A 12,033-nucleotide genomic window follows, 5' to 3' on the forward strand; every position below is an offset into this window, starting at 1 on the left:
CTCATCCATTGATCCATCCATCTACTTATCCATCCATAATTTACCCATCCATTCACCCATTCGCTCATCCGTCCGCTTATCCATCCATTCACCTATCCATCCACATGTTTATCCACTCGCTGATTTCACTCACCCATCTCTTCACCCACCCACCCATCCCATTCATCACCCATCCCTTATTCATTTATACACTCAATACTTTCTGGTGCCTCCTGTGTGCCAGGTTCTCCTTCCTGGTCTGTTTCTGGCAAACATTAGCTCTTCTTTTTCTTTACTATAGATCTTACAAAACATAGTGATATGGGTGTTCCCTGAGATGTGGTCACCCCTCCCCCTGTGGTGTGGAGTCATTTTAGGAGGCATATGAGTGGCTCCTGGAGACTGTAGCATAATGTGTGTGGGGTGTCCACATCTCTGAGCCTCCCGGTGCCCATGCAAAATAACAGTACTGGCTGGGGTTTATCAGGTGTTTTTGACAACACTGGCTTCTCTTCACCCACTACGGACAGTTTCAAGCCAGTCATCACCACTCACCTGAATTTCCTCAGCTCCCTCTTTCTGGCTTCCTGTCCTACTGAATTTCCACCTGACAGCTTGTGTGGACCTCAATGTGACCACAGAGGTGACAGTCAGATCCCATTCTGTTCTTCTGTGGCCATGACCATCGTGTCCAGTTCTCATGGTGGACCAGAAGCCCTGCCCTATTTGGCTTTGGCCACCTGCTCCACCCCATCCCCACCCTCTGCTTCTAGATCCATCCCACCCCTGATACTCCAGGGATTCTGTGAGAGGGCTATGCCCCAGGCTGCCTTAGTGTGAGGAGCCTGGACCCTCCCACCAAAGGGTTTCTACCCCAGGCTTCAGAGGGTCCACAGGGGGGAGAGGGATTCCTGTGATGCTGCCCCAGGGTGGGTCCTCGCTGGGCACCTCATAAGACCAAGAAAGTGCTCCTAGAAGGGTGTCCTTGGCTGTATTTGCTAGGTCCCTGGGAGTTCACAGTGGGCTGAGGCTTTCAAGCAGGAAAAACACCAGCACTAGGGAGTGCCGGAGCTCGCCGCTGGTCAGGGGAGACTCCTTGGTCCAGGTGGGGTGTGAATTTTGAGGCCTCACTGACAGTGACCTACAAGGAGAATGTCTTCTCTAAAAGGCCTGGCTAGGGGCTGGGGAGATGGCTCAGTGGAATAAGGGCTTCCCCGCCAAGAGCAAGGGCCTGAGTTCAATCCCTGGTTCCGCCAAAAAATAAATAAATAAATAAGTAAAATAAAATAAATAAAAGTCCTGGCTGGCTTTACCAGCATTTTGCCGGTCAAGCGCTTATCCTACTGAGCCATCTCCCCGGCCCCCTTTACCAGCATTTTGGCATTGAGAATATCTTTAACTTTATGTAGTGATAGTGATTATCGGTGGTGGTTTTAAAATGGTGCCTCTACGTGCCCACATGGACATACTCGCAGCCAAAGGTCGCTCTCCAAAAGGTGTTTGGAACTGAATTTCAGTACTAAGGGCTGCCCAGATAGCTCAGTGGACTAAGGCTCCTGCTTAGGCAGGGCACAGCGGCCGGGGTTCAATTCCCAGTGTGCTGTGCCGGCCCCACCCCTGGTGATTGAGACTGGGCCTGGTGGTTGTGCGCCTGTAAATCTCAGCTCTTGGGAGGCTGAACACAGGTGGATCACTACAAGTCTGATCTATGTAGTGAGACCCTGTAGACCCTGTACTAAATAAAAAAAAAAAAATTAAGTAGAGTTGAATTTCAGTTCTATGAATCCAAAATACTTAACTGTTGGGTTGTGGGCCCAGCAGTTGGACTGCAGTGTCATGGAAGAGGTTGTGAAGAAAATGTGACCTCAGCCCATTCTGACACAGATGCAGGGTCACATAACACTCCTCTACAGGCACAAGGATATATGCGCCCGTGCAGACGCGCAGCACAGGAAGTATTTGCGAAGCCGCTGGTATGTACCCAAATCATGAAAACACATGAATACTCAGAAGGAGCCCACGCACACAGCTGCATGAGCACACCCACGGCGTATACACAGATGCAAGCACATGCACAAGTATGTGGGACACAAACACATGGAAACACACAGACATATGCACATAAGAATGCACACATATGCATACACTACACAAAGCACCTGAGAGTGTGCACACATGTATACATGTGTAAACACACATGCAAATACATGTGCACAGACACAAGTGCACACACACAAGCACAGAGACAGAATCCCAGGAACACCTAGAACGGCTCATGCGTCTGGCATCAAAGGAACTGGACAAGTCGGAGTCAGTCAGTCCCCAGTTTGCAGCAGCAACCAACCACGGACTTACCTTTGGGGACAGCCTCTCAGCCCCTCGATTTCCGGGGCCAGGAGCCAAGAAGACTGCAGCGGACTGAGGAGCCCGTTGTGTATGCAAATTTATTTAAACAAACATTCGACCGCAGTCCTCTGTGAATTTGTGTACATTCGGTTTTTTTAAAAAATGGTTTCCATAAAAGGATTTTTGGTAATCACCTAGTTTTTAATACAATATTTATATACAAAACCCTCATTTGAAACTATTTAATGTACAAGAAAAAAATGGAAGCATCCGACTGCATGATTTTAGCAAATAAGGGAAATCGATGACACCCATAGGCTTCGGTCACAGTGGACCGATTACAGGAATGTCAACATCATACCCATGACAAGTTCAAGGCAAATACATTTAATAGTTTTCTCCTTGGCTTCGGTGAAGCATCTTTTTACGTTTCTCTTGATGCTTGAGAAATTTCTGTTAATTGGTTAGTATGCCTGTTGCAATTTAGATCGCTTGCATTATTTATGAGACTTGCTCTTACAAGCTTGTAAAATGATAATTATCCAATAGTGACATTCCTATGAGTAAAAATATAGAGAAGTGTTACCAAAATAGAAGACTTTTATTAATAAAAATCTTTGGTAGTAACAGTATTTTAAATTCCTCTCAATGATATTTGGTTAACTAATAAAATAAACTCCTTCCACCTCAAGCTACAAGAAAAAAAATCCTCAAATCCACCCCATCATTGAGTTTTAAAAAAAAAACCAAACAAACCAATAAATATTCTAACTCTTTGAGTAAACCATAGAAGCCTCAGGAACTGGCGAAACCTTTAAGCCTTCCTTAGAAACGCCGCCTGGGCAAGAGGCCCTGGCCTGCTTCCTGTCACCCTGGTTTTATTCTACAGGACCTCGGATGATCTATTCCAGCACAGCGTCACGGGTGCACGAGTGGCGGGAACACAAGGGCACTGGTCACAGCTAGTTAGGAATGACTGCACCCCTTAATTTCTGTATTCTGTGTGGACAGGGAAGGCCACGGCACTGCTCTCCTGGCCAGAAGGGCGCTCAGTTTTGAACTTTCTTTCAGAAGGAAAAGATGCTTAAAAGTCCTCTAGTGTTTTGGACCTCAAGGCAGGCAATGCCTTTCAGAACCTGAATCCACACGGCTTATTCCTCTCAGTTTCTCAGTTTTCTCTGCCACTGTACCAGCTTTTGCCCAATGCCTCTGAACACCATTTTGCATCTACCAGAAGGCATCAGTTACAGGACAGAGGATGATGTCAAGGGCCACCGTGCTCTTCCCCTGGCAAAGGAGGCTCCATGCTTCCACTCACTGCTCTGCAAAGCACCAGCCCTCGGCGCGTGCAGATAAAAAAATTACCTTACCTACAGATAAAAAAATTCCCTGCATAATGGTTTTGTGCAAAAACAAGGAAAAATACACAAAGAAGAGAGAAAAACGTTGTCCTATCAGAAAGTGGTCCTCCATGTTTGTAAAAAACACAGGGGCCACCGGGCCCTGGTGGGGGTGAGCATGCCCGCCTGCAAGAGGGCGGCTGTCGGTGGGGAAGCCCGCTGGCCTGCCCAGCATGCTGGCGCGGCTACAGTGCACCCCCGTGGTATGCGTGGCTAGGGGCTGGGCCGCTGCTGCCACAGCTGTCCGAGCGGGCTTTGGGGTTGTGGTTGTTGCATGGCTCCTCTTGACCACGCTCCTTCTCCATCCACGTGTCTAGCAGCTGCTGCTTGCCCTGCTCCTCTCTCATGAACAGCTCCACCATGAGCACCTTCTCCTTGTGGATCTGCTGGCTGATGTCTTTGGGGATGTCAGGGATGACCCAGTCCACAAAGTCACTCATGAACATGACCAGGTTCTGCAAAGGCAGTCAGCGTGTGAGGGGGGAGGGATGCACCTGAGGAAGGGCTCGCGATCTGTCTCCTGCCCCGTGTACCTGGAGACTGTGCACCTGTCTCACCTGTGTATCTGCCCCCACCTGTGCACCCGTCCCACCTAGCAGAGCCACCTTATATCACTCCCAGCCCTCTATACACTTTCTGACCTCTCTGGGCCTTGGGCTTCCAGAAGGGGTAAGTAGAGTGAGCTAGCAGGGATAGGTGCTGGCTTTCTTGAATTAATTTGAACTTAGCAAATAGGAGGAAATTTCTCTGAGTAGTTCTGAGTTCCTGCACAAGGAGGCTTGGGAAGTGCTAGGATGGGTCACTGCCTTCAGGTCACATGCTGTCAAATACACAAAGGAGGACTGAGGGTTTCAGGAAAGTTATTAACTGAGCCACAGCCCCCAACTGGCTGGAGTGTCAGTGGTACCTCCTGCGTGGGTCATCCTACAACCTGCATGGCCCACAGGGAGTTCTGTACATTTATCATCTTGGTGGGCATGTTTCTGTGGAACAGAGTGCAAGATAAAGTGGCCCTATATACCCATGTCATATTGTTGGCAAAACTACTGTGCAGGGAGCGTGTGTTAGAACCTCCAGATGTTACAGCTGTTGGGGGTGATGCTAGTGGCCCCTGGAGCCACCCCTCTTCTACTGGGTGCTCCCAGCTCCCCATGTGGCTGGCATGAGTAGCTGAACCCACAGCTAGGGAGCTCACATCCCCAAGGCCCCCCTTCCTGCCTCTACAGTGCCCAGCCAATCTAGGCAGACAAAGGCACTGCCTTGGGTGCTGGTGGCCCAAGGCTGGTCCATTGCTTCCCTGGGGCTCAGCAGAAGCACTTGCCAGCCAGACCTCTCTCCGTTCAGCTCCTTTATGCCTGTTCTTCCTTTCCCCAGGAGGCTTTGCTCCACATCTCAAATGCATAAGAACCCCCACCGCAGGTCTCCAGCTGCTGTGGTAGGCTGACAGGTGCACTGCTGCTCTCGAGAGTGGAAGGGCCGGCTGAGGCAGCCTGGGTGCAGGGGGCCCATCTGGGGAGATCCCACACTGGCGCGCCTGGACTCTGAGCTCTTGGCCTCTCTTTCTAGGTGGGGGCTCCCTTGTTGCAGTGTCACGGCCCCAGGTGGCCTCCCTCACACTGTAGCCTCTGGTGAACCTGCTGCTGCCTGACCTTGGGTCTTGTTCACTGGAGGCCACTGGCCTCAAGAAATTGGCCCCAACCTCATCCTCAGAGATGGCCAGGTCCTCTGAATGCTGCTTGGGGGCTGGAGCCATCAGACGCCCACTGCCTCCTGTCGGAAGCACCCCGACTTCCACCCAGAGAGAGAGAGGGAGACCAAGTCAGGACACAGCAGTGTCTCCTCATTTTCCATGTCTCTTTCAATAAAGACCTCATACCCTGACAGCTCTCTTGCCTCCCATCAGCCCCCTTTCCTTTCCCTGTTCCCATGAGGCTCTCCTCGGCTTATCACAGCTCTGGGCTTGGGCTGTCCAAGGGGCGTCCTGGAACTTGGCCCCCAGGGCTCTCCAGGGTCTCCGAGCCCCAGATGCCAGTGGCTCCTGACAGTACGCATGGACTGCTTCCTAAGCTTAATCTCCAAACCTTTGGGGAAACAAAGAGGGTGCCGGGGAAACATACCTGGAAGACAATGACAAATGCCAGGCGAGCTGCCAGGACAGCCCAGAAGTCCTTGGAGATGTCGTATTTATGCTCAGACCACGGGGGCTCACGGTAATCTTTGTACCTGCAGAAGAGGGTGGGGGATCAGGGGGACAGAGCTCATGTGAGTGCCGGGTGGCTGGAGAGACAGGGAGCCTGGTCCAGCACTGCGGCCCACTCTGGGGTCTGCCCACACAGGAGAGTGGTCAAGGCCCAAGTGGCCCCATGGGAAACACGGTGCCCAGGAGATGTCGCTGTGGGCCCAGCCATGGGCTCCCCAGAGCAGCAGCAGGCCTTTCTGGTCTCGGAGGTTCCGGACTTAAAAGTCGTGCAGCCTTATTCCAAGGGACTCTAAGCTGAAGTCAGAGAAGATGGGGCTCCCGGGATGAGGTGGGGCTCTCTCAGCCTGAGCCCCTCCCCACTAACTAGCCTGGCTGGATCCCCCTACCAAACCCTAGGCTTCTAGAATAGTTTGAAAACTTCCATCTTTTCGGGGACACTGTCCCAGGACTGTCTGGGGTGGATGCACCTGGATGCCTGCAGGGCTGTGCTCAGCTCTGCGCCTGTACTCCACCTCCTGCAGCCTGCACCTAAGGCAGTGCACCCCAATTCCAGGACCTCTCCTCCTGGACTCGAACCAGACCCCCTTGTCCAGGACATGCTCCCTTTCATTTCAGGCTGGCCCAGCTAGGGAGACTGCGAGAGGAGGCGGCTGCTTTGGGGCTCACCACCTTCGTTCCAGAACCGCACAGATAACCACCTGCTGTGTGTCCTGAGCAACTGCTCAGCCTCTCTGGGCCTCGGTCTGGACATTCCTTCATGTGATAGGGCTTCACTGAGGAGCCACTACATGCCAGGCCCCGTTTCAGGGGAGGAGACTGGGGAGCACAACAGATAGGACCCTTCACCCAGTCTTGTTTCTGCTCAGCTCTGAACCCCTAGCGCTGAGATAGGAACACATGTTGGTGCAGGTGCAGCGCCAGGCAGAAGCTACACAGCCTGTTCTCTGACGGGCACAGGCAGCCCCTACATCCCTGTTCTTCCCTTTTTCCTCAGTGCTCTAGGCCAGCTCCATTGGCATGCTGGGAAATGTGTTTGGGTTACCTGGCAAACTCCTGGGCATCCCTCAAAGTCCACTGCTAGCTGTGGTCAGATGCCACTGATGCCGACCTTTCTCAGAGATGTTTTTCTTTCTTCCTTTGTCTGCCTTTCCTAATCAGCCCGCTGGCTTTCCCAAGGGAGAATGCGCTATCCTCTCTGGGGGTGGGTGGCGGACTGGATGTGGCAATGCTGGTTCTAGTGGAGGAATAAAAAGTAACCAGCCACGATCTTGGCTTTCAACTCCTTGAACACTGCTGGGGCCACTCCCCAGCTGGGCTTAGTTCTGTGTCTTCTGCCAGCGCTGCCTTTGGGAGGTGGCCCGATGAGGGTGTGGCCAGCGCGGGCAGAAAGCTCAGTACCTAGCACAAGAGCCTGGAGTCCAGGAAGGCCTGGCAAGCAGAGTGGGGGGCCCACAGCCCCTGTCTGCATGGGGGTCAAAGCCACAGGACACTTAAATGTGAGGTCTCAGCCTTGGGTCCTTGCCTTCTGCCTGCAAGATGTGGGTCCTTTCACTGGCTGGCTGAGTCCAAATGATAACATTCAAAGACCTCGGGAGTCTTTTAGAAAAATGAGACATACAACTCCCTATCCTTTTTTTCTTTGTTTTGGAGGGACCGGAGATTGAACTCAGACCCTTGCGCTTGCCAGGCAAGTGCTTATTCTACGGAGCCATCTCCCCAGCCCCACCCTTCTTTTCTTAGTCCTACTTCTAAATTCTAGCTTCAGCAAAACATGTAACACTTGAGTGCATTCTTGGCATGGAAAGTGTGAAGATGCCAAGGTGTGTCGTCTGCCGAGGACAGCGGTGACACTGTGCAGCCAGCTCCTGGGAATCGAGGAGGGAATCCCAGAGCCTTCCCTGACGAAGTCTCCTCCCAGAGGCCACCAGTGGAGAGGTGGCTTGAGGCTTTCTGAGCCCTTCCTATAAGCAACATACCCGTATGTATAGATGGGTCTCTAACTTCACCATGGTTCACCTAAGATTTTATGTGAGTGTGGTACCAGGGATTGAACCGAGGGTCTTCATGCTGAGCAACATCCCGAGCACTTTAATTTTTGTTTTGAGCCAGGATCTTGGTAATTTGCTAAATTACTCAAACCCCACCAAGCCCAGCTCACTTAGGACTTTTTGACTTTCCAACAGCATGAAGGCTGTGCATAGTAGCGTAGCCACTCTGCTTGGGTTTCTGAATTTGATCTTCCCCCAAGCTTGCACTATGTAGTCTGAACTCCTTCTCGATACTGACTGGGGACAGCTGTGTCAGCCTCACCATCAAGCTCAGCACTACAGGGCCAGGATGTGCAAAGAGGCCAGGAGCATTCAGGGTATTTCCACTTGAATGGGTGCTTCACTTATGTGGGTTTATCTTCAGATTTATGGACCAATTCTAGCAGAAGCAGGGGAGCTGGAGGGAGAATTCTAAGCTGGAGGTGGGGTTGGGCTGTGTCTTGTGTCACCACCCGACTTCGAACAGGCAGACCTGACTCCACCTTGTCCTGTATGGGGCGCAGGTAGGTGCTGTCCCCGCCCTGACACAGAGCACACAACACGATGTTTCACTTTTCTTCTTCACGCTGCTGCTTTAAGCCTTTTACTGCCCACAGTGCCCTGAACCCTGGTGGCTTCTTCCCTTTCCTGTGGGTCAGGGCTAAGAGCTGAGGAAGCCAACACAAGAGGACGGGGAGAGGTGGCAGCCAGAGCAGAGCTGGGGGAGGAGGAGGGAGTCTCCAGGCCTGGATGTGCACACTGGGGTTTAGGTCTTTGGTGCTGCGAGTCTCTGCTGGGTTGCAGACTGTACTGTCTGCAGGAGCGGCCACCCCTAGCTACCCCAGAGCCAGGCTCCCATGGCGGGACAGTCCTCCTACCCTGGCCATGGGACATCACCTCTGCCTGCTCCATCCTCTTGCCCATGAGCTGCCCTTCACATCCTGATCCGGAAGCTAAACCAGTCCACATGACTACCGTGACCCTCACTGCTCCGGTGAGGCTGCTCACCTCCCATGTTTTCTATTCCTACTGTTCACCTGGTCTCCCCCTCCTGCTCCTGTAACTGATTTGTTTATACATCCGTGTTTGCCACGGCTTGGAGGTGCCCTGATGGGTGGGGTCAGGCCACCCCACCAAGTCCCCAGCCCCTGAGCCAGGCCTGTGGGAGATGGGCAGTGGGTGGCCCAGCCCGGGTTCTACACAAGCTCCCTGCAAGCCCTCAGCCTCTGGTCAGCGGAGCAGTAAAGTTGCCTGACTCATGACCCAGCCTGGTTGATAAGAGCTCCTCAACCCCTGGTGAGGGCAACTGGTTCTGGGACAGGCATATAACCCAGGACAGACTGTCGAGGGCTGACCATGGGGAAGGAGAAGAGCTTCCTCTGGGGCTGCAGAGCAGAGAGAGTATAAGGCAAGGACTGTCGGAAGGTCCTTTCTGCATGCCAGAAAATAATGCTGACACTGAGGAAAGCAATTGTGAGAGGTGGGCTGGGGAGACGGCTCAGTGGAATAAGCGCTTCCCTGGCAAGTGCAAGGGCCTGAGTTCAATCCCCAGTTCCAAAAAAAAAAAAAAAAAAAAAAAAAAAGCAAATGTGAGAGGCTAAGGCAGCAAAGCAGCCTGACAGCAAACTGTAGCTCCCCAGCTTCTCTCCTGTATGGACTAGTACATCAGCTCCTACCTGCCTCCCTCGAGGCATTTTTCAAAAGAAATTCTGGGCTGTTTTGTAACTTTCCCCTTGAAAGAGACCTGGCTCAAATGCTGGTTTCCCAGAAACTCACCCAACAGGGTCCTGCAGGGAAAGAAGGGAAGTTGCTACCTGCAGATCTGCACCTCGTAACCCAGGTCCAGGGGGTCATTGGGGGCTGTGCCGTTCTGGAAGTCACTGACGTTGAAGGAGGAGAGAGTATGGTTGACGAAGCCGTGCATGGTGCCATTCTGGCTGTACATGTAGAGGTACACCAGGCGCGGGATGAAGTCGGATGTGAAGGAGATGACGAAGGCCTGCGGAGACAGTGCGGAGACATGACCTGGAGGGTGGGGGTGGATGTCTGTCACCCTTCAGTCATCTGTAGGGCTGGCGACAGCAGGCTCTCCACAGTGGGAGGCTGGGGCAGGTGAATGTGTTAGTCTCTCACCGGGTGGTACAGGCAGGTCACCTAACCTTTCTATGTCACCCTGTCCCCGATTGCACTCTGAAGGGACCTTGTCCCCCAGGCTTGATGCAGACACAGGAAGGTAGGGCAGGGGAGCCATAGAGCATGTCCAGCTCACACCAGCACAACTCAATCCGGAGTAGGTGACCAGCAGGGGGCAGGACAGAGTCCTAGGGCTCAAGAACTCCTCCTTGGGCCGGGGAGATGGCTCAGCAAAATAAGCGCTTCCCTGGCAAGCACAAGGGCCTGAGTTCAATCCCTGGTTCTGCCAAAAAAGCCAAAACAACTTCTCCTGGGCTGAGTGTCACTCCTGTACCATGAGGGGAGCTCCGCACCTGCTGCTGGTTGGCAGGGTGAAGGGTCACGGGGCAGTGGCAGTGGCAGTGGGGACACTCTGTGGTTCCCCTGGGCTTTGAAGCACATGTAGGGTCAACTGGACAGAGCAGAACTTAGGGGGAAGAATACCTAAAACACACTGGACATGGGAACCCCGGGAGGGGAGGCCACTGGAAAGACTGCTGTGACCAAGGAGTCCGGGGCTGACAGTGCTAACCTGCGGCCTGGGACAGGCGAGACCATAAGGGGTAAGGTAATGTAGGGGGATGCTGGTTCTCAGTGCAGCTGGGGCAGGGGTGGTACTGACAGATTCCCCTTTTTCCTTACCCAAGCTTCTTTCATGAGCGGGTTTGTATTTCATATAGAGGTGAACCCCCTCCCAGGAGAGAGACTGAAAGGCTGCTGCTCATTTCTCTCTCCCACTCCTCCCCGGTTGCCGAAGGCTTGCAGGAGGCTGTGGAGGAACTGGGGTCCCCTACCATGTTCCCCAAGATCGACAGAGTTGGAAGCAGGCTGGGGCTGTGCTGGGATTGCAGGCAGGAAGCAGAGCCCAGCTCCACCGTCAAGCCACCCACCCCGTCATCCAGCTAGGACTTCTGTCCGTTTGGCTCAGCTCCCCAGATGTCACTTACATTGATAATGACAGCAAGCTTCCCAACGCCTCTGAGGATATTGTACCAGATCCCTGGGAGAGAAGAACAGGTTAAAGACCCCTCTTGGACAGATGCTCAGCCACCTGGTTGCACAGAACATCCAGTGTCCCTGCCTTGTGGATAGTACGTCTGTTCTTCAAGGCCATCCGAGGGACACAGTGGCAGTGAGTCATCACCTGGTGAGTGCCAGGGCCCATGGCTTTATAGATGCTTAGCTGTCCATGAGCACACAGGCTTCTGAGAGATATGCTTAGAAACAGCCATCCCTGATGGCTCTTAGCTCCTCAAGCAACCCTGCTTATTATGCCAACTGGCCTGGTGGGACCTGTTTTCTAGAGAGACAAAGATCTGCCAGGTGTGGCGAGATGCCTGTAATCCTGTACTCTGGGAGGCTGACGCAGGAGGGTCATGAGTTTGAGTCCAGTCTAAGCAAGTTAGTGAGACCCTGTCTCAAAACAAAATATAAAAATGGGCTGGGGAGGTACCTCAGGGCAAAGGCCCAAGGTTCAACCCCCAGTACCCACCCAATACACGCATGTGTGCACACACACACACACACACACACACACACACACACACACACACGAAAAAAAGGAAAGGTGCAGCAGCTCCTGGACTGCTTCCTGAATAGCTGTAGTTGGCAGGAAGCCCACTTAGTGTTGGGCTAAAAATCAAGGCCCGGGCTCCTCACTGGGTCAGTCAGGAAATCATTCTGGGAATGACAACTGGGAATGTGGAGTAAACCATTTCCTTTCTGGCCAGCCCAAGGCTCCTGCTAGCCCAAGTCACAGACAGCCACAAGCATCACAAGACAGCACAGGGGATGCACTGCTTCTTGGTTTGTTTTTGGATGGAGCACTGCAAAGGCCTTGGTGCTGTGATTCCTGGCAAGGGCCTGGTGTCCTCTAACCAAATCCTCCCAGGCTAGGCTCACATCCGGG

General features: G+C 52.9%; 1 protein-coding gene across 9 annotated transcripts in view; it reads right to left on the reverse strand.

Moving 5' to 3' along the window:
* Nucleotides 1-3,695: 3,695 nt before the first annotated feature.
* Ano1 (anoctamin 1) overlaps nucleotides 3,696-12,033 on the reverse strand; it is a 146,807-nt gene continuing 138,469 nt past the window's right edge. For 6 of the 9 annotated variants that reach the window (XM_023710669.1, XM_023710666.1, XM_023710663.1 and 3 more), the window contains 4 exons: nucleotides 11,072-11,124; nucleotides 9,767-9,951; nucleotides 5,843-5,948; nucleotides 3,702-4,180 (listed from right to left, as the gene is read on the reverse strand). In XM_023710669.1, coding sequence (XP_023566437.1) covers nucleotides 3,911-4,180; nucleotides 5,843-5,948; nucleotides 9,767-9,951; nucleotides 11,072-11,124 — 614 coding nt within the window. In that variant the 3' untranslated portion in view covers nucleotides 3,702-3,910. Of the gene's footprint in view, nucleotides 4,181-5,842; nucleotides 5,949-9,766; nucleotides 9,952-11,071; nucleotides 11,125-12,033 lie in introns of all 9 variants that reach the window. The other 3 variants (XM_004627110.2, XM_023710664.1, XM_023710665.1) reach the window with 1 other exon arrangement.

Source organism: Octodon degus, unplaced genomic scaffold, assembly GCF_000260255.1.
Source record: "Octodon degus isolate 3935 unplaced genomic scaffold, OctDeg1.0 scaffold00018, whole genome shotgun sequence".
Taxonomy (NCBI): Eukaryota; Metazoa; Chordata; class Mammalia; order Rodentia; family Octodontidae; genus Octodon; species Octodon degus.